The sequence below is a fragment of the Solanum stenotomum genome, chromosome 12, assembly GCF_019186545.1.
Source record: "Solanum stenotomum isolate F172 chromosome 12, ASM1918654v1, whole genome shotgun sequence".
Taxonomy (NCBI): Eukaryota; Viridiplantae; Streptophyta; class Magnoliopsida; order Solanales; family Solanaceae; genus Solanum; species Solanum stenotomum.
This window is the reverse complement of record NC_064293.1, coordinates 6115388-6138315: the sequence shown is the minus strand read 5'-3', so window position 1 is coordinate 6138315 and position 22928 is coordinate 6115388. Positions and strand designations below refer to the sequence as shown.

The window sequence follows — 22928 nt, the reverse complement described above, 5'->3', positions numbered from 1 at the left end:
TCTCTCCCAGATGTCGCTCACCTCTCTCCTCCCCAAAATTTTGCTACTATTCATAATTAAGCCAACTATAGTTATAGAATCCTATTTAAGGCCTAACGTTTGCTATTTTTGAAAGTTTTCCATTATAAAAAGGTAGGGTAAAAGATAAAAAAAGATTATTACATAACAAATAAGAAAAAATTAAAATAAATTAAAATACTGCAATCACTCCAAATTAATCTTCATTTAAAATGAAGCTTTTCGTTGTTAGTCAAGCATAAATTTAAACATACGATAAATTTTTTAATTAATAATCAAAATAAAAATTGGTCCAAGAGATGCTCATGTTTTATGGTCCCTGCCGTCGTAACCTAATTTAACAAAAAACGACGCCGTTTGGCATTTTATTTGAACTCTGTCAAGATGCTAGATGTTTTTCTTTATTGCCGATATATATATATGCTGTGTCTCGCTTACTCCCATTTGTTTTTTCTATTTTCAAGTGATTCAACTGAAACAAGTTTTAGGGTTTGTAGGTATAGCGGGAAGAGAGAAGATACAAGATGAGTGTATGGAACTACGTGGTTACGGCTCACAAGCCAACAAATGTTACACATTCCTGTGTTGGCAATTTCACTGGTCCTCAAGAGCTCAATCTTATCATTGCGTATGCCCTTCTTTTCTTCCCTCTCTTTTTCATGAACTTTAATTTGCACTCAGATTGTTTCTTTCTTGCTCTACTTGTTTCTGGATTTTGGCTTTGTTGTTACTATTTGGGGTTTTCCTGATTTTTCCTTAACTGGTTCAGTCCATTGTTAGCATAGGAGCAGTAAATTTGTTATTTATTATTTACAATCCATAGTTATAGTTGGCATTGATAATTACTCCTGCAGAGCATTTTTTTTTTATTATTCTATTATTTAATTATTGATTTTTTCGTGTGAAAATTGGTTATTAATGACAACTTTTTTCTCAATTTGATTTTTATTAGGAAATGTACTCGAATCGAGATTCATTTACTCACTCCCCAAGGTTTACAGGTGAACAAGTTTTCCTTCTTTGTTTGCCTGACATGCATCTTTAAGTTTTTGAAGCAATTACTCATATTTTGGGCATAATTTGTTCAATTCTGACATTTGTTTTTAATAGTAGTTTAGCAGGCTTGTAATGGAAGGTTAATTCTGTTCTCTTTTGGTTCGGAAAAAGAAAGAAAAATGAATGAGATCAACAATTCTTGTTAAAAGATGATACCAATAGTTGATAGAAAATCAGTTGGATCATTTAACCCTTATGTGGTAACTGTGGTGTCCAGGCCAGCTTGCGCGCACCTCGACTGCCACAGAATACTTGTTATCTCTTGGCAACACAAGTACCGGAGAACTCTATCCACCAAGGTTTGGACTGGTGGAAAAAAATCGTCTAGTGTTTTTGCCTCTGCTGGAATTTGAACCTAAGATTTCATGGTTTTCAAATAACTTCATTGACCACTAGATCACACCTTTGGATTCTTTTGAATCATTTAAATTTAAAAAGGCAAATCGTGATTAGCCTAATTGAATGCTTAAATCTGAAAGAGTAAAGTTGCAGTATTGGATCTCTCTCTACATTTGATATCTATTCTAGTCATAATCTACATGGTCAGTACATGTGCCTTTTTAGTTGAGAATAATTCTAGAAATTGCATGATAAGGGTATATTTTTCATACATTATAGGACATCGTCACCATCACCCTCAGAGATGATGAGGTGGTTTTCGATACCTTTGGCTCAAGAAAAAGTAGTCCAAAGCAGTCTAGAAAAAGAAGTAATGGAAGTACAAAAATTAATAGGTAGTAACATAACAATACTTGGGTTTGATGCACTTGAATCGAGGGTCTTTTGAAACAACCTCTCTACCTCCATGTGGTAGTGGTAAAGTTTGCTTACACTCTACTTTCCTCAAACCCTACTTAGTAGGATTTCATTGGGTATGTTATTAACCGAACAATACTACAACAAAAGAATACGATAGTCAAAGTACAAGAAAGAACAAATAGCAACCGAAATCGAAGACAAGAAACTACAAGAGTAATACTATGACTACTAGTTTGGATGAACAACAAGACAATGCACTCCTACCTACAAACTTTCTACCTTGATTTGTGTCCTTCACAATCTATTTAAGGTCATGTCTTTGATAAGTTGAAATCATGTCACGTCCTATTGAATCACCTCTCTCAATACTTTTTTGATCTACCTTTACCCTTCTTGAAATCATCTATAACTAACCTGTCACACCTCTGTACTGAGGCATCCATGCATCTTCTCATCACATGCCTGAACCATCTCAACCTTACTTTCCACATCTTGTCCTACAGAAGCCATTCCCACCTTCAGTTACCTTTATCTCAAAAAAAAAGAAGCCATTCCCACCTTGTCTTAGATATCCTAGTTTCTAGTCACATTTCTCCTTGTATGCTCACACATCCATCGCAACATCCTCATCTCCACCACTTCCGTCTTTTGAATGTGAGATATCTTGATGGGTTGATATTTCGTTGTTATAACATAGTTGGTCTAACCACCACTCTGTAGAACTTGACTTGTAAGTTTTGGTGGCACCTTCTATCACAAGGGTCATTTAGAAGGTGGGGACATCTCTTATGACTTACCTAGGTTGCTTCTAGGAGTGTCAGTTAAAGATTGCTCAATATGCGATTGAAGAAGTAGAGGAAAGGTCATGATTACAATAAAGATATTTGTCCAGAGGAAGCGAGGAGGTATTGATCAAGAGCATGTTTAGTATTATGACATATTATGTGTCAATGGATGCACCTGTTACTGGCTCCAAAAATTGGTTTGTCAATGAAACTTTGTGTGATACAAAGGATGAGACAATAGATTCACCTAGCAAATTTTCGCAATAAAGTATGAAGGCCTCACTATGAAGGAATCCAGGGTCTCCAACAAAACACACTTATTAAATGGCTTAGGGGATCCAACAATGAGTTGCTGGCGGGTCTTCAACAACACACTTATTAAAATGGCTTAGTGGATCCAATAATGAGTTGCAGGCTTATTAGGGAATAGTAATTGCATAATAAGATATCCAAGAGGGGTTGATGGTGTTGGAGGCGTGACACCACCATGTTGCCTTATTGGTGCAGAGTAGGGAGAAACATTATTAAAGAATTTTGTGCGACATCATTTTTAAAGTGAGATGGAAACATATTTCTCAGAAAAAGTTAGATGGAAACAGGCTCAATGTATGAAAGTGTAGGTGTTGTAGAGAAAATCCTCAGTGACGCCTTCTTGTGCTATATGTTATATGAAGTTAGAAAGCTATGACAGTTGCTCAAGTACATAAGTAGACCGTAAAATTGTTTAAGATTGAGATTCAGGCAAAAATTGTTTAAAAACTTACACAATTTTTCTGTGAGGAAAACATCATATCATTGCACAAAGGTTCTTAGAATTAGAAGGAGAGGGGAAGTTTACTTTAAGTGATGGAGCCCTTCTACCACAAAGGCACAAATTACCAAGAGAAGAGGATACATTTAAGCTCCGAGGAAGGTATGTTTTGTGTTTCACTTGGCTAGCAGCAAAGAGACTCATTCTTACGGTTAAACAATTGGTTATATTGTACAAATGATTGGAAGGAAATGTTGATCACTTCTTGCAACTCAATTATGGTAGAAAATATTAGATCTTTTTGGATAAAGTGAGTAAATCCAGAACATTTATCAGTATAATGATATTCTCATATTTGTTTGTGATTGCGAAATTTATCCTCTATATTCAAAATTTGTCACGAACAAATTTCTGGCACCCATTCCTACTAAGAAACCGAAAGAACTATAGTGAAGAATGTGATATTCACTTTGTTTGACATAGTTAGACTTCTCCAAGTAGCAGTTTGAAATCCTTTTGCCTTATTAGTCTCTTCCATTGGAGCAACTTATCCTGTAAATGATATATTACCCCTCTTAGATTTCATTAGCTCCCTCAATATGGCTTAGCGACCATCCTTTTGCTTGTGGTTAACTCCATGATTAAATAGGTGTTTTTGTTCTCAGGAGTTAACCATATTTTTGTGTATGTAATTTGCATCTTCTTGGTGCCTTTCTAATACAACATCTTACTTCATAAAAAAAAAAGACTTCTCCTAAAGTTTAAGGAAAACAAGGAAGACTTCAGAGGACTTTTAAAATGCGTAGCTTTAACCCTAGACACTTCAAATGATTTCAAGTCCTACAGCTCGAGATATATCCATTTCCTTAAATCAAACCTTCCAATGGTTGTTACCAATTCAAGATCTTGATCCTGGTCAATTGGTTTTTGTTAATTGAAAGAATTATACAAAGTTGGTATCAGACGTCTAACCATTGTTTCCAATTCAAGATCTTGATCCTGGTTGGATTTTGTTAACTGAAATAATCACATAGATTTGGTATCTACTCATGGAATCAAGGAAAGGACATTGGGTTAAAGAGATGGAAGAGGCTAGAGGAGTTCTAGATGATGTATAGAGGAATTTTCCAGTGTTACGGTAGGCAAGAACAGAGAACTTGCTAGCTAACCCTATTTGTGCATGATTTCTTAATGACCAATCACAAATCATTGGTCCTGGCAACAGAGAACCGTTGAACATTGGCATGTCTATGGAAGTGCAAAAAGAAGAGGAGCATGCATTAGATCCAAAAGTCGAGAGGTTACCAACAAAATTTGATGCCTTAATTTTCTCATAGGGACCAAATGAGCATCCTCTCATGCATGGGGATCTACATAATATTGATTGATTCTTGGCTCCATTTCTCTCCAAGGTAGCAAGCTATGTAATTTTCAAATGTCAATGAAGTGTTGCAGGGATAGGGTGAAGAGTTTTCTGTAAAAGGAGCCAACTAGGGAGAGTTTGAGCCTCTATTTAGTTACAAACCATGTAGTGCCTCTATATGATGGATCTTGGCAAGAATGTGTGGACAAAAGACTTCTCAACAACATATGTCTATAATAGAGTTAAATCTGTTATCTATATGAACATTGATGTTGATATATTTTGTTAAAGATATTCTTTGATATTTAGGGGTACGTGGATTTGAGTTGTCAAAGAAATTTCATGTACTTACCCAAATTTGCATGTATACTCAATTAACAGCTGAACATGGAGATGGTTAAGCTTCATAAAGTTCCAAGGGCAATAACTTCAGATCATGGCTTAACGTTTGGCAGTTACTTTAGGAGGATTTCTTGGGGAAAGTTACAGAGTTACAACTAAGAAGTGGGATTTAGTTTAATCATATGCTAAAATTACTTTTTTCCTGAAGAAGCTCTATAGCTTTGAGCCTGGTGAATGTCGACAATCATGGGTGTTGCTGATCCTATTCCATTTGTGGAACATTTAACCATTTAATGCAGAATCTCATCTTTCATTGAATCGCTTGATTTTGAGTTCTACGGCTTGAAACGTGTTCATCTACTGAAATCAGGTCATGCTATCACTGTTTCCGCATCAAGATTTTGATGTTGGTCGGTTGATTCCTTGTTAACTCAAAGAATCATATCAATTAGTGCAACTATATGGTACCATGTTCTAGATTTTATATTAGTTTTAACTCTGTCATAGTTCAATTTGGTATTTAGGTAATTTGTTTGTTTACTAATGTTCCGTATTTCCAATAGCCTAAAGTCCTCAGCCTTTTATGTTATAAGTTCTTTGTTCTGCTTTTTTCTCTTTTCGTGCACTTTTAAATCACCCATATTTTACTACTACAAAAAAAATATCACCCGTATTTTTGTTGCCTGTTTCATTTTTTTTTTCCTGTTAAATGTAAGAATTAGTGAGTCTCATTCTTTACTGTCCTGATCTTGATTAAGATAGTAAGTGTTTTTCGGCTTTTAGAATATTACAAAATATGAGTGCAGTTTAGTGCATTTGTCTGCAGCCAATGTTAGATGTGCCGATATATGGGAGAATCGCGACACTTGAGCTTTTCCGTCCTCACGTAAGTTGACATCTTTGCATTCTGTAGTTCATTTTTATCCTGCAAAATATACTGGACACAAGAAAAAATTTCTTTTGTCCATGTCAGTTTTTCATGTTCCCTGGGTATCCTGGCAGGGTGAAACACAAGATCTTCTCTTCATCGCAACAGAGCGATATAAATTCTGTGTCCTTCAATGGGACACTGAGGCATCTGAAGTTATCACAAGGTAAGTCTGCAAAACTACAATGCCTAATTTTGATGTAGAAGTTTCTTTTCATAAAAATAAATCTGACAATCCATTGAATAGATTTTCAGTTTCAGATTTTAAACATATGTATATAGAACTATATCCTCCTACTTATCAAAGAAAAAAGAAAACGAATAGTGCCAACTTGCTTGGGATTGAGCTTAGTTGTACTGTAATGCATGAATCTTGGTGCAGTGCTTCATCTTTATAGCTATTTCATAGAAGCCTAGATAGTTTGTTTTCTCTCTGCAAAAACTTCCGCAAAAGTTGTCCATGAAAATGTCATTGTTTATTCACAATATATCTTCTTGCAAATCAAGGCCAGAAGTGGTCTAGCCTTAATGTTTTTGCTAGTTGCTGAAGGTTATTTTTATTTTCATTACTCCTAGCAGAATGTATGCCTATCATTTGCTGACCTCCATATCTTTTGTAGTCGGTGTATATATTTTGTTTCTCAAACTCAAAACTTCCCCTCTTTTGGTGTTCTCATATGTAGAGCAATGGGAGATGTGTCAGACCGAATAGGCCGTCCCACAGATAATGGTCAGGTATTATTTTCTTCAGATGCCCTTAAATATTATTGTAATTTAGAGGAATAAAATGATATTATGTTTTTTTTGTTTATTTCCCATTTGGTCAATGAGATTTTCTGTATTGTATTCATTATCATGTTTTACATTTGCTGCTTGCCCTTTTTCTCTCTTTTGGTAGATTGGTATAATTGATCCAGACTGCAGATTGATCGGGCTGCATCTTTATGATGGACTATTTAAGGTACCATCTTACAAGACTCAAAAAATTGGCTGCTTGGTCGTTGTTTCATCTGTTAACTGAATTATCTTTTGTGGTGGTTTCTTTATGTTTGCAAAAGATTCTCATGGACTTCATTTCAATAGGTTATTCCATTTGATAACAAAGGCCAACTGAAGGAAGCTTTTAACATCAGGTATCCTTAGATCTTTTCAAGATTGTGTAGATAGCTAATCTGCAATTTCCTTCAAAGATTGTGAAGATAGTGAAATTAGTTTTGAAACATGAGATCAATGCTAAATATGTGACAATTATCCAAGTAGGGGCTGCACTCCAATCGGCCAATTAGTGTAAATCATAGGAGACAGGGGTTTAAGTTCCAGGAGAGAAAAAATAGGCGATTTTGCACCCAAGGGTATGACCTAGTGGTTAATGAATCTATTCAAATCCTAGTGGAGGAGAAAAAACACCGGGTGATTTCTTCCCATCTTCCTAAGCTATGGTGGTCAGAGTTACTCAGTACCTGGGCTGGTGGGAGGCAGCAGACTAGCTGGTATAAGGTGGATTAGTCGAGGTGCACACATATTTTCCCATACACCACCATCATATAGAAATATAATTTCTTCTATTTTTCCTCAGCTTTTGTTCAGCAAAGTCATCGTGTCGTAGCCTGGTAGCTTCCTTGGTGAAAAGTACAAGGTATAGGGGAGTAGTTAAGGTGAGCGTGAGTTTGTCTGAAAATTATAGGTATTAAAAGAAATTCCAGGTCATGACCTCAGCAATTAGACTTGTAGAGACCAATTGTTTATTGCCCTTTACCAGATCAATTTATAGCGATCTTCCTTCTTGTATATGCTGTTATTCCAAATTCATTTGTTTTTGTTCTGTAACCATTAACTTGATGATGTAGATGAAAACTTCAAAGGATTTCTGGACTGCTGTTTTCATTTTCTGGATATTTATTGCTGCACTTTGTTTTCTCTTTCCTTAGTTCTCCTAAGTAAGAAAGTAATATTCTTTCTGTACTATCATTTCGTGTGGTTTGGTCTTGGGCAGGCCTATAAATACCAAACAATGTGACCTCATTTTGTGTTTCAGTTTACCTACACGTCTCTTACTTGTGATTGATTATCTGAATTATGTTCCTAAGAAGTGTATCCTACACTTTATGTAGGAAGATTGCTGATTAGGTCTGAATCTGTTTCAGCAGGGAATCTCACTTTGTTATTTATGGGAGCCATCTTCTTTGACCGATAGTTCGTTATTTTTTTTTGCAGGCTCGAGGAGCTTCAAGTTTTAGATATTAAATTCTTGTATGGTTGCCCGAAGCCTACAATTGTTGTTCTATATCAGGTCTGTGATCCTCAAAATAAATGTTGACATAATGCGTAATTTACCTTCTCCATTCTTTCTAATTATGGTGGAAAATTGTTCTTTCAGCATGGGGAATGTTATTGGCGCCTTAGAGTCTTGGATTTGTTGTTAGCACTTAGTTATAGAATGAAGTTGTGCACTTCCTTTCAAAAATATGGATGGGGAGGGGTGGGGGGTTCTGAACCCACCAAAGGGCTTCATTTGCACAATTGCCATGGCATTGTCTTCTTTCTGTTTAAATTACTTCATTCTGATGCTAGTTCTGGACCTTTTATGTTTGATTGGCAGGATAACAAGGATGCCCGACATGTCAAAACATATGAGGTGTCCTTGAAAGATAAAGATTTTATTGAAGGGCCATGGGCTCAGAATAATCTTGATAATGGAGCTTCTTTGCTAATACCAGTACCTCCGCCACTGTGTGGTGTATTGATTATTGGAGAAGAAACCATCGTTTATTGCAGCGCTTCAGCTTTTAAGGCTATCCCAATTAGACCTGTAAGCACATGTACAACTTACTAATTTTCCAGTCTTCTTGTACAACCACCCCACCAGCTTCTTTGACCTGAATAAGCCTTTTAAAAACTTTAAACTAGATGTTGTCAAAGATGCTGTTAATTAAATACATGAATGAGATTTTGTCTTACAAATGCTTTATTTGTTCTTTCAAGTCTATCACAAGAGCATATGGGCGGGTTGATGCTGATGGTTCTCGATATTTGCTTGGGGATCATAATGGGCTTCTTCACCTACTTGTTATCACTCATGAGAAGGAGAAGTGCGTCAACATTTTCTAGACTGTCATTTCTACTTTAGCTGAGTTGCTGGGAATGAAATCCTCTCTTGTACCTTTGCCTGGTTGCTGGAATTAAAATGTTTAATGTGGATTATTAATCTGTTTTTCCAGAGTTACCGGACTCAAAATTGAGCTGCTGGGAGAAACTTCTATTGCATCAACCATATCATACCTAGACAATGCTTTTGTCTTCATTGGCTCAAGCTATGGAGATTCACAGGTACTTTAAACTGTTGAATGCATCTTGGTGCAATAAGTTGTTTTTTAGAGCTTCCTTGTTGTATTTTCCATACAGTAGCCTTTGATTCAAATTTGAAGTTTTAAATTTCAGTTGCCTATTTCTGCTGGTGCTTCATATTTCACAGTTCCACTAATATTTTTGAATTCACGTTTAGCTTGTAAAGCTCAATCTCCAGCCTGACACCAAAGGTTCTTATGTGGAAGTTCTAGAGAGATATGTCAATTTGGGACCTATTGTGGACTTCTGTGTTGTTGATCTGGAGAGGCAAGGTCAAGGTCAGGTTGTAACTTGCTCTGGAGCCTATAAGGATGGATCGCTTCGTATTGTTCGAAATGGAATTGGCATAAATGAACAGGTTTGTCATCTAATTTATTTTTGAGGGAATTCTTACTATGTATTCATATTGCTAGAATAACTTTATCTATATGTAATGCTCTTTCATAGGCGTCTGTGGAACTACAAGGGATCAAAGGAATGTGGTCTCTTAGATCTGCTACTGATGATCCATATGACACATTCTTGGTTGTTAGCTTCATTAGTGAGACACGCGTTTTGGCTATGAACCTTGAGGATGAGCTGGAAGAAACTGAGATAGAAGGCTTCAATTCTCAAGTCCAGACCTTGTTTTGTCATGATGCTGTATACAACCAGCTTGTTCAGGTATGCCCTGCATTGAGTAGACATTTTTCGGAGTGTAAGAATTTTTTTTAATTTGTCAACTTATCAGCTAGATGTAAGTTTGCAAGTGTTCAGTGTATGCCATTCTGAACAATGTAATTGTAAGAGAATAAAAATGTAATGCATAAATAGAGCTAGATTTTTTGATTCTATAAATTTCCCTGACTTTCTCTCACTGGGTGGATGAGGACAATATGGAATAATTAGCTATTTGCTACTACTGATGAAACATTCTGCCAAATGAGAAGGGTTGGCAAGCTGTTTTAAGAGCTAAACGGACTTGGTATGACAAAATTGGAAGGAACAGAATTAAATAAAAAAGAAGATAGGGGTCATCAAAAAAACAAAAAAGAAGATAGGGTCTTTCACACTGACAGTGGGCAGCATGACTTATCCTTGATCCCACCACTGGTTGCACTTTTTAGGTCTATGGGTTTCATAACAATCCTACGGATAGGATTCTTATCTACCTCCAGGTAATGAATATGAAACACATTTATGATTAGATCAAAAGTGTGATTCGATATTGATCTATTTGGGGGATTATATACTTTAGGGTCTGTATGGAATTGGCTCTTTCACACTGACAGCAGGCAAAATGACTTACCCTACCAATGGTTGCATTTTTAGGAGGTCTTTATTGTTTTCATAACGATCCTACATATAAGATTCTTATCTACATCCAGGTAATGAATATGAGACATATTTATGATTAGATCGAAATTGTGATGATAATATAGATCTGTTTGGGGAATTATTTTCTTTAGGGTCTACATGGAATTGGTATGTTCTAACATTTTCTTTTAGGATTGTTTGGTGTTACTTTTCAAGTATGAAATGCTCAGAAGTGGATTACAAAATCTCCAACTTTTAAGTAGCCATCTGCAGGAAGATGATTTCTTCTCCATACAGATAATAGGTTAAACAAAAGGTCTGCATTGATCACATTGTGAAACTAATTCTTTCCTTCGCTAGATTTCGATGGTCTCCACTAGTGCTTGGTACTCTTTCGAGTTTGTTATGTGCATCTGTAAAATAGTTTTGAAGATTTGTTAAGTCCTTCCACTATGATACTATCTCAAAATCACAGAAGTTATGAGAAAATATTAGGATGGAAGCATCTTCCTTCAATATCTTCTCTTTCTGGTTTGTTATGTGCATCCTGTAAAATAGTTTTGAAGATTTGTCAAGTCCTTCCAGTTCCACTATGACATTAGATCAAAATCACAGAAGTTAGAAATGAGAAAACATTAGGACAGAAGCATCTTCCTTCAATATCCTTCTCTTTTCGGTTAAATAATGCCACTTTTGTGGCTTTAATTCCTAAGAAAGTGGGAGCTGAGGAACTGACAGATTTTAGACCTATTAGTCTAACAGGTGGAGTATACAAGATCATTGCTAAACTGTTGGCAGAAAGGTTAAAGAAGGTGCTACACAGGCTTGTAGACAGCCAACAAATGGCATTCATAAAAGGTAGACAAATAATGGATGCAGTGTTGATAGCAAATGAATGTGTTGAGTCCTAGAATTCTATGCAAGCTTGATATACAGAAGGCCTATGACCATTTAAACTGGAATTTCTTACTACTTATGATGCAAAGGATGGGTTTTGGAGCTAAATGGATCAGATGGGTGAAATTTTGCATAAGCACAGTCAAGTTTTCTGTTTTAGTTAATAGAACTCCTAGTGGCTTCTTTTCATCCCAAAGAGGATTGAGACAAGGTGACCCCTGTCACCCTTTTTATTCATCTTAGCCATGGAAGGTTTGACTAACCTAATCCACACAGCAAAGGTGAAGGGTTGGGTAAGGGTCTTTAGGGTGGACAACAGTGCACAAAATGGCTTGGAGATCACCCATCTGCATTACTCTTATTTTTTGTGAAGCAGTGACAGCAAATGTTGATCCTAAGAGTATATTCATCATCTTTGAAGCAGTCTCTTGATTACACATCAATTGGGGGAAGAGTTTCATTTATCCCATATATGAAGTGGCTCAGGTGGATAGCCTGGCAGGGGTTTTAGGTGGTAGATTAGGGGAGCTACCAACCGTATACCTAGGTATGCCATTGGGGGGAAAGAGCAAATCAATAGGGATCTGAAATGGAGTGATAGAAAAATGTGAAAAGAAGCTAACCAGCTGGAAGAGCTAATATCTGTCTAGGGGAGGTAGATTAACAATGGTTAATAGTGTGCTAGATGCAATACCTGCTTATATGAATTATGATGTATGTGTTCCCAGCACCAGGCAAGGTCATACAGAGGATAGATGCTTTGAGAAAGAAACTTCTTTTGGCAGGGAAATGAAGATAAAAAGAAGTTCCATCTAGTCAAGTGGGAAGAGGTCATAAAAAATAAGAAAGAGGGGGGACTGGGGATCAGGAACATGAAAAAACAAAACAAAAGCCTAATGTTAAAATGGCTTTGGAAGTTTATGACAGGAGAGAATATGCTATGGAGAGAGGTGATCAGGGCAAAATATGAAATGGAGAATAGGTGGATGACAAAGATGGTAACTACACCACATGGATGTGGTATCTGGAGATCTGTAAGAAATCTTTGGCCTCTGTTTCTTTCCAGAATCAGATTCCAGGTGGATAATGGAATGAAGGTGTCATTTTGGGAGGACAAATGGATAGCCCAAAGAACCCTGAAACAATTATTCCCAATTATTCCCAGGCTTATATACACTAAGCCTTCAACAAAATGCAACTGTGGCTGAAATGTGGACAGGACAGGGGTGGAACTTACATCTTAGGAGGAATCTAAATGATTGGGAGATGGGAAACATAGTGGCCTTCCATGATACAGTGGCACAGTTTAGTAATCTGACTAGGGAAGAAGACAAGGTTGTGTGGAAGATTGGCAGCAAAGGGGTATTCAGTGTCAAGTCAGCCTACAAAGATCTTAATCACTCAAATTCAAATGATAGGATGGAGCTCTGGCAATGGCAGATGATATGGAGATCTAAAATCCCATACAAAGTAAACTGTTTCACATGGTTACTAGCAAAGGAAGCAGTGCTGACACAAGAAAATATAAAGAAGAGGAAGTTCCAACTGTGCTCAAGATGCTACTTATGTGAGGAACCGGCAGAGACGGTCAACCATCTCTTTTTGCATTGCAAATGGACAGATCAATTATGGAGAATATTCAGCAGCCTTAGGAAGATCACTTGGGTGAAACCAAGAAACATAGTACAACTCCTAAATTGTTGGATCAATGTTGGCAATACTACAACTAAGGAGGAGAGATGGAAGATTGTCCCAGCTTGTATATGGTGGACAGTGTGGAAAGAAAGGAATCAAAGATGTTTTGAGGACAAGAAGAACAATTTGCAGAATTTCAAGATGAATTGTATAGCTCTTTATTATTTTTGGTGTAAACAGAGTTTTAGTACATGCAGAAGAACTTTTTGATGTTTTAGACTATTTGTGACAAACAACACGGATGGAGTCTGTTTAGATTGCAATACTTTTGGAAGGGGGGCTACTTTGATGTAGTATACTTGTGGATAAATAGAAGAAAATGTTACCGTTCTCAAAAAAAAAATAAGTTGCCAGCTTATGTGGCTAAATTTTGTCAAAGCTCTTATGTGTGTCATCTTTTACAATTTTCTGAAGTTTTAAGGCGTCCTGTTATGCTATTATGTGCTTCGGTTGGATGAGAAGAGACAGTATCTTTGCTGGAACAAATATATTGGTTTTGTAGAGTCATGTTTGAGATTGTCAATCAGTGTTACTGCTATTATGTCCTTATTCAGCTTCATACAGTTAAAATTGAGAAACCATAATCTTACATTACCTTTCTCTCTGCATTACATTGGTAGACTAGTAACTAATGATGGTACACTGAATGCTTAGGGTATAACGTTTTCATTAACCATCTGCAGCTAGCTCCTTTTATATGTATGGGTGAAATCTATTTATAATAATATATGTATTTAAGGACAGTTACACATAATGCCATGCAGGTTACTTCAAATTCTGTTAGACTGGTCAGTTCTACCTCTAGAGATCTGAAAAACGAATGGTTTGCCCCAGCCGGCTACTCGGTCAATGTTGCAACTGCTAATGCCACTCAGGTTTACCTCTTGCATTCATTCAGGACTTTATAATAGCTTGAGATGTGCCACAGACTGTTGATGATTAATTTTTGAAAAAATATTGAATAGCTTTATATATCATCGTTGTGAAGTTTTTCTGCCTCCAAAAAGAGATATAAAAACTGACTACGATAATGACAGATGCTGTTGGTTGTGACACACTTGTGGCGATAGGGTACAGATCCTAATGCACAACTACGCAATTTTTAAGTTGTGTAGTTTCCAAATTTTATTCCTTGGCACATAAGTCTCATTTTCTTTGTTGGTACTAAGGAGTCGTTTGGTAGAGTGTGTAAGACTAATGTTAAATAGAGTGTATTAGTAATGCTTACATTAATAACACATAGATTATTTCTTATGCATTGTTTGGTTTGGTGTGTTAAAAATAGTATGCATTGCATACAAATATTTATTTACAAAAGATACCCTTCACAATTATGGTGGAAAAGATGTAAAAAAATTTTAGGGGGAATGAGGTCTTTAACCATGCTAATGCATGCATTAAAACCCCCTGCATTACTAATACCTAGAAATCCATGGTATTAGTAATACACACCTCGACACACCAATCCATGGTATTAGTACAACGAAACATTAGTTATACATAACATGAAAAAGTTTACCAAACAAGGTCTTACTAAAACACAGTAAATGCATGCATTATTTTTTATAATCCACTCTACCAAACAACCCCTAAATTTTCTTTTTTTCTGAGATAGCAACAGTTGTGCATATGTGAACAAAGCAATACATAGGTTGTACATAAACCAGATTTACAATAGGACAAAAGGGAAAAAACAGATCAAATGTCCTAGCAAAAGCCTAGGATAAGGCTATCTATGATTGAAACAATATCTTCTAAGTAAATCTGTTTACCAGTAATTTTTGGAGCGTGAAGTGAGAAAAAGCGACAAGGTCCTGGTTTGCTTAAAGTGTGGAGCAAATCGCTCACTTCATTGAGAGTGAAGCACAATTTAAAAGAAAAGAGACCAAAATAAATAGAGACAATATCTACCCGCAAATGTTCAAATTAAAAACTAAAAAGTAGATATCACAAAATCTTCCATAAACAATAGGACAAGCAAAATCAAAGCTATTAATGGTTCAACGTCTAATTCTCTTTCCTCTACAAGATTTTGACAATCTTGTGTTCCTCCACTATCATTATATTGCTCATCATCTTCTTCAACTCCATCATTATCTTCTTCCACTTCATCAACTAGAGACTTGAAGCTACTTTTCCCCCTCCTATGTAAGCTTGAAGTATCCCCCCTTAAACCATAATAGTTCTCCTCAACTCCACTTGTATCTGCAGAAGCACCCCAAGTGAAATCAGAATCTCCCTCAAAAATTGCTGGCATCATGATGATTCTCAGGGACTCCGTTTACCCATTCATAAGAATCATCTATATTGTCCAAAAGAATTGGATCAATTACATTGTGAGTGTCTTAATGACGTCTTAATGTTCTATTGTATTTTATGAACACAAGGTCATTGAGGCGCTTTAGGGTTAATGTATTCCTGTTCTTGGTATGAATCTGCAAATCAGTTGTGGCAAGTAATTAGTAGAAGTGTTGTCAAAAGCAAAAAGCAAAAAGAAGCTCTAAGATTTATTGGGGCCTTAAAGCTCAAATAAAGCACATACTTAAATTGAAAAAAGGGCTCAAAGGGAGAAAAAAATACAAATATATATGATTAGTCCAAGACTAATAAATGTAAGGATGAAAAAAAATGGACAACATTTACGATAAAGTGAAAAGTACCTTGGCAAGGAAAAGTATATCTTAGAACTTTGATGACGACATTGAACCACAAATTAAGCGAGGTGAAGCGTTCAACACGTCTTGATCCTCGCTTCAAGGCTTAAGCGCATCTTTAACAACATTGATTAGTAGAAGTTAAGACATAGATGACTTCAGTTTCTTGAACAAGAAAGAGTTGTAATTTGCTTAACTATATAAAGCATAATGTGCAAGAGAAAGGTTGTTTTAGATCTCTCAGCAATATAGTTTATGAAACCTTGAGTAAATAGTACTACTATGTAAAAGTTATGGAGATTTTTTTTATGACAAGGAAAAATCCGCAGCCGCTGCCCTTTGGGTGTGCATAGGCACAGGGTAAAACTCCGCTCCTATGCAATAGCTCGCAAACCACATAGGAGAGGTAACCCGCACTAGGCAAGCCTAGTGCGACGAGCTCGGCCCAAAAGGCAAACCCCTTGCTTTTGCTGGCAAGGAGTTTCGAACTCGAGACCTCCAATATGGAAGTCCCAAGACCAAACCACTGGGCCACCCCGAAGGGTAAAAGTTATGGAGAATTTGAAAGACTTAAATAGTAAAATCACATAATAAAATGACAGTAACTTTTTTAGATTACTCAATTTAGAACCAATTGAACCACGGACACCTTAGGATGTTTGTTGGAAACTATAGTTTTTTTTCTTTTCCCAGGTCATGGTTTACCTTTGTTATTTGCAAGGTTTGTCACTCCATCTTCTGCCGATTAGCTCATGTGCTGTTATTTTTTATATTACAGGTACTATTGGCTACTGGGGGTGGCCATCTGGTATACCTAGAAATTGGTGATGGGGTGTTGAATGAAGTAAAATATGCCAAGTTGGATTATGACATCTCGTGCCTGGACATAAATCCAATTGGTGAAAATCCAAACTACAGTCACATTGCAGCAGTTGGAATGTGGACAGACATAAGTGTCAGGATATATTCACTTCCCGACTTGAATCTCATTACAAAGGAGCAGCTAGGAGGGGAGATTATTCCTCGTTCTGTTCTGATGTGTTCCTTTGAAGGGGTATGTTCTCTTATCTTTATAGTGCCCTTGTATCTGTGCTTCAACTATATGTTTTCTTTTGGGGAATGACAAGCGGGGTATTACATTTCATTTCTGGGACAGTTCTGTGCAGAAACCAGGAAAACAATGGGTTGAAGGTGGGTTGCCCTGTGGTCTCTGATTGTGGGCTCTTTATGTTTTTTTTTTTGGTAAAGCTAGGCGTATAGGCTTTCTTAGTAGGCTACCTTTAGAACGGAAACTAATTACTAAGTTCTGATAGTTTCAAAATTTATAGACTTATAACCAGATATGGTGATAGTTCTTCTATTTTAGCTAGCCTCTCGAGCTAGACCAACTACTTTTGTTAAATTATTCATAATTCCTGTAGAATCTTGGTACTGTTGCCTTGTCCTCTTCGAAAATTGTCAAAATGGCTTCTGGCGTCGTTACTAGAATAGCCCTATTAACTCAAATAGTGTTGCACCTACTTTTTCTCAATCAACCTTCCAGTCAAGGGCAAGAAATCATTTAGATTTCTATCTGTCCTTTGTTATGCGAATTTTGTGATTTTTACTTTCTAGAAAAAGAAGGTAAGCTAAGAAAGGAAAGGAAGAGTTTAAAAAGAGGGAAAAAGTTGCACTGGATTGCATCTTTTCAACACGCTAACCACCCTCTATTCCTAATGTATTCTTTTTTTTTCCTTTTTCCCTCTTAGCTGGACACTTTTCCACTTACATTTCTGTGTTCGTATGCTAATATAAATTTCAAAAAAAGGCGATAATAGAAAATAATTTCCCTCACCTTTGATGCGATCACATACTTTCTAAATGACTTCCTGATGTATTTTGTTTTATATGGAATCTAGTGGATGTGGTTGATTGAGGTGAAAGTGTTATCTATGGAGCTAACCGAGAGGTAACAAAATTATGATCTCCTCTCCCACTCACCCCCTCCCTAGAAAAAAAGAAAAGAGACTGAAGGATGAGCTCGGGTTACTGTGTTTTTCCTTTCATAAAGAATACTTAGCTGGATATATTATACTTAGTTTTTAGGCTTAAATAACTGCCTGAAAGTTTCAAGTTCAACAGGCTCTCTTATCACTTTTTTTTCTTCTTTTTGATAAAAGTAATGAGATTTTGTTAATCAAGAGAAATCTACGACTACAAAGTAATGAGGTAGTGGTGTAAGGTCTGTGTAGATTCTACCCTCCCCAAACCCCACTCAGTGGGGGTTTGTTGTTGTTGTAAGAGAAAGAAACACCCGTGTACAAGAAGTACACCAAAAAGTAGAAAACCTCACAAAAAGATATGGTTTTCTACAAACGATTTCTGATGTTGTATACATAGGTAACACTTGGGTGCACCAAAATGAAATAAGGATAAGAGGCTATTCCTCAAATGTACAAAATTGTTTTTTAGTTTTTACTATATAATTTTATATTATAGGAAAATACATCTTAGAAAAGCAAAGTAAAAGAACAGGAGTCACCTCATGGTCCTTAAAATAAAGAAATGAAATAAATAAACTGTGTACCTCATGCTTTCCTTTCTCCCATTAGTATTTTATTTCCAATAACAGTATCTGCATTATGAATAAAAGATAGTAAATAGACCTGTGACTGTTTAAAAATCTTGCCCTGAAGGTACATCAAGACCTGAAGCATTTATGATTGTAATATGGTTATCAAAAATATAAAAATAAATCAAGACCCGAAGGTGTTGTAATCAACAAGGGACGTTCATCGAACTGAACAGTAGAATTTCTTGGAAGCCTAGATTATGTTACTTCCTAAGTTTGGGTACAGTTCATCTTTCATCAAACTGACTAATGTAGTCAGATGACAAGAGTTAAGAGTAAGTATATGACAGCAGATTTGAATGACTGATACTTGATTAGGGTTTTGAATATATCAGACAATAGACATGAAATTTTTATGACAGCAGATTTGAATGACTGATACTTGATTAGAATTTTGAATTTCAGACAATAGCCATGAACATTTTTGTGCTGCCCGCCTCTAATCTAATATGTTCTTTTGCCTCTGTTTCTTTCCTTTTTTGGGGTTCTAAAACTCTCTCCCTTTCAGATATCTTATCTACTATGTGCTTTGGGAGATGGCCATCTCTTGAATTTTGTATTGAGCATGAGTACTGGTGAGCTGACAGATAGGAAAAAAGTGTCTCTTGGGACACAGCCCATAACACTTCGTACATTCTCATCTAAAGATACTACACACGTCTTTGCTGCCTCCGACAGGCCCACAGTTATTTACAGCAGTAACAAGAAGCTGCTTTATAGCAATGTAAATCTAAAAGAAGTTAGTCATATGTGCCCATTCAATGTTGCAGCTTTTCCAGACAGGTAATTTGTTCCTTCCTTTTCTTCGGTTTTACTGGTAACATTGTGTCCTGTTGACTAATAGTTGAATGTGGCACTCTATTGGTAATTTATATCTGTCTCTTAATTAGTTGTTCAATTACATTTTGAGCATGAACTGCTAGCTCAGCCCTCAGGCACCTATTACTGGTGTCGACATGTTAAAGAATTAAAATGCCTTCCATATTTTGTTGACAAGCTAATGTTAAGAGTTGATTTTTGCCATATCTTCCAAGTCTGTAGGAAGTATCTTTTTTTGTTGGTTGTAGTTTCATGATTTTTTTAATTAATTGGGTCCTATATTTTCTATGCCTAAGTAGTTATTTCTCTTTTGTCAACAGCCTTGCAATCGCTAAAGAAGGTGAGTTAACAATTGGCACTATTGATGAAATTCAGAAGCTTCACATCCGTTCAATACCCCTTGGGGAGCATGCACGTCGCATCAGCCATCAAGAGCAGACCCGAACATTTGCTCTATGCAGTGTGAAGTATACTCAGTCAAATGCAGATGATCCTGAAATGCATTTTGTCCGCCTGTTGGATGATCAGACATTTGAGTTCATATCAACGTATCCCCTTGACCAATTTGAATATGGCTGTTCCATACTAAGCTGCTCCTTTTCTGATGATAGTAATGTGTATTATTGCATTGGAACTGCATATGTGATGCCAGAGGAAAATGAACCTACCAAGGTAAGTTTAATTGATAGAAGATTCTCTAATCATAAGGTTTGCTTAGATCCTGTGATTTGTAATGAACTATTGATTTCAGTAGTTTTTGGGTGTCGACCATATTGTTTTCCTCAAGAGTTCATCTGATGGAACTTTAACATCTTCCCATCATTGTCCTCACTTTGTCCCCTCTCTCTCTCTCTCTCTCTCTCTCTCTCTCTCTCTTGATTTGTGATGTTGCCTACATGGGGGTCTGGTAACTTGCGTCTTTGGTGATCTTTTATTTAGACTGTTTTGCAGTTTCAACTTGATTTTTGTATTCCTTGCTTAACTGAGATGTGATAACAAATATGGGATGGAGGGAGGGCTGCAATGAAAACTGTATCAGATGATAATCTTTATGATTTGCTTGGGAGAGAGTGGAGTTTAAATCATTAGTAGCTAGTTAAACAAATTAATCCTTTACAGGGAGCAAGTTGTAAATGGAAGCAATTTTTACACCTTGAGGCTGTTTCGGTTGATCTAAGTTTGTTTCAAATCAAAACTGATAACTTGTAACTCGGGCCTTCAATTTAATGAAGTTAACTTTTTAATTCACTGATGTTCATTTTTATGGTTATTTAAGGTACTTTAATGATGAGTAAAATTGCAGGGCCGAATTTTAGTTTTTATAGTTGAAGATGGAAAGCTCCAACTAATTGCTGAGAAGGAAACTAAGGGAGCTGTCTACTCTCTAAATGCCTTCAATGGGAAACTGCTTGCTGCAATCAATCAGAAGATTCAATTGTACAAGTGGGCTTCGCGTGAGGATGGTGGCAGCCGAGAATTGCAGACAGAATGTGGACACCATGGTCATATATTAGCTCTTTATGTTCAAACGCGTGGGGATTTCATTGTTGTTGGTGATTTGATGAAATCCATTTCCCTGCTGATTTTCAAGGTACCTTTCAGTAGTAAATTTAGTGTTTTAGATTTTAAACTACAGCATTACTCTTAATTCCTAGCTTCTTGTGATTAGCCTAATTTATGTTACTCAAGTAAAAAGTCATTGCTGACATTTACAATATCCTTCTGTTTAGCATGAAGAGGGTGCTATAGAGGAGCGAGCCCGAGACTATAATGCAAATTGGATGTCAGCTGTTGAGATTCTCGATGATGACATTTATCTTGGTGCTGAGAATAACTTTAACCTTTTCACGGTCAGGAAAAATAGTGAAGGTGCTACAGATGAGGAGCGCAGCCGTCTTGAAGTGGTTGGTGAATACCATCTTGGTGAATTTGTTAATAGGTTTAGACACGGTTCGCTTGTCATGCGACTACCAGATTCAGACGTTGGGCAGATACCCACCGTCATATTTGGCACAGTGAATGGTGTTATAGGGGTCATTGCATCACTACCTCATGATCAATATTTATTTTTGGAAAAGCTGCAGACAAACTTACGGAAAGTGATAAAGGGTGTGGGAGGTCTGAGCCACGAGCAGTGGAGGTCGTTTTACAACGAGAAGAAAACTGTAGATGCTAAAAACTTTCTTGATGGAGATTTGATTGAATCATTCCTAGATCTTAGCAGGAATCGGATGGAAGAGATTTCTAAAGCAATGTCAGTTCCAGTTGAGGAACTAATGAAGAGAGTGGAAGAGTTGACAAGGTTGCATTAGTTAAATCTTTAATGGTCTCAACTCTGTAATATTCCACAGTTCTTCCTTAATTTTTTTTCTTCTTTTTCTTCTGTGAGGCTGTGATACAAGTTCTTATCCCTATATCTGTACTTATCATTCTCATATATTTTTAATAGCTGTTGAATTTTTATTTTAAGTTGAAAAAGAATCATTTGCAGACCTAAATGTCCAGGACTCTTCCAATTTTTTGGTTCCCATTTTAATTGCATCCTATGGAGTTGATTGCACGAATTGCCCTTAAATGGGTCTGTTTTTTATTAGTTATATTATGATGTGAAAATATATACTACTAATTTTCTATCATATTATTACAAAGAAAAAAGGAAAAAGTTTGATGTCAAGAATGATTGATAAGACAAACTTTATACTTTACAGAGAGAGGTAGTCAAATCTATACTTTAAAACTGAAAAGTGAAGATGTACTGTGTAAGCTAAAAGGTGATTTAATATTAGCAAAAGGTAATTAGACCTATCAATCTCTATCATACACAATTCAGTCTCCTAATTCATCTCATTTTCTTTTGTATTTTTATTTGTATCATTTCCCTATACCAACCTCTTTTCCCTTCCTCACAAAAAATTGTCATTACTTATTTCTTAGCTAAAACATTAATGAAATTGTATTTGCCTTTTTCTATTCCTTTACAAATTAGCATTAATATTTCTTTACAATATAGTATCTGTGAAACAATTTTGATAAAATAACATAAGAGGTTGTGAACCATCATTTGTGTGAGATCGAAGCTATTTCTTATGGGACACATTTTAAAGAATTATTGCGTAAATAAACAAAATCAAGCTCTATATATATATATTAGTTTCACGGCACGTGCGTTGCACGTGTGTATCATATAAATAATATATGATGTTGTCAAATAGAATTAATATTACGAAATGAATATTTTAGTAAATAATTATATTTGAAAGAACCTATGACAAATTCTTTGAAATGATTAATACATAGTGTCATAGAATTAGCTGTATTTTGAGATCAAAATAACCAGATATCATTGAAACATTTCTGAGTACATTCATTCAAAGTTAAAATATGGTGAGAAAGTGACATTTCTTTAATAGTATTAATTTTACTGCACTCAATTTTGTAAACAAATCTAAGCGACAAAATTTTTAAAAAAATATCCATACAAAAAATGTCACCTTGTCTTTCCTCTTGAGGTTATGAACGTAAATGATGGACACCATTTAAGTACAATTTTTCTCTTAAATATTCATACTTGAAATTTAGTATGTGCATGACACTAATAAGGATTACCAA

At 36.0% G+C, this 22928-nt stretch overlaps 1 protein-coding gene across 2 annotated transcripts; it reads left to right on the top strand.

Annotated features, from left to right (window-relative positions):
• Positions 1-436: 436 nt before the first annotated feature.
• On the top strand, positions 437-21809 carry LOC125846560 (DNA damage-binding protein 1). 2 transcript variants are annotated; one of them, XM_049526079.1, is made up of 19 exons: positions 437-646; positions 971-1019; positions 5901-5960; positions 6077-6168; positions 6686-6737; positions 6901-6963; positions 7086-7135; positions 8217-8292; positions 8602-8811; positions 8985-9091; positions 9221-9329; positions 9505-9705; positions 9795-10010; positions 14000-14110; positions 16668-16943; positions 19009-19283; positions 19640-19991; positions 20623-20910; positions 21050-21809. In XM_049526079.1, the coding sequence occupies exons 1-19, from the start codon at positions 543-545 to the stop codon at positions 21629-21631; spliced, it is 3273 nt and encodes a 1090-aa protein (XP_049382036.1). In that variant the 5' UTR covers positions 437-542; the 3' UTR covers positions 21632-21809. The 2 variants fall into 2 exon arrangements, with proteins under 2 accessions (XP_049382036.1, XP_049382035.1); XM_049526078.1 differs by having other exon boundaries at positions 5886-5960.
• The last annotated feature ends 1119 nt before the right edge of the window (positions 21810-22928 follow it).

Excerpts from the sequence above, each read along its gene's own strand:
- LOC125846560 (XM_049526078.1), top strand. The coding sequence starts at position 543 with ATGAGTGTATGGAACTACGTGGTTACGGCTCACAAGCCAACAAATGTT. Across the intron at positions 6,169-6,685 it reads GCATCTGAAGTTATCACAAG|AGCAATGGGAGATGTGTCAG; the intron begins GTAAGTCTGCAA and ends TCTCATATGTAG. Across the intron at positions 9,706-9,794 it reads GAATTGGCATAAATGAACAG|GCGTCTGTGGAACTACAAGG; the intron begins GTTTGTCATCTA and ends GCTCTTTCATAG.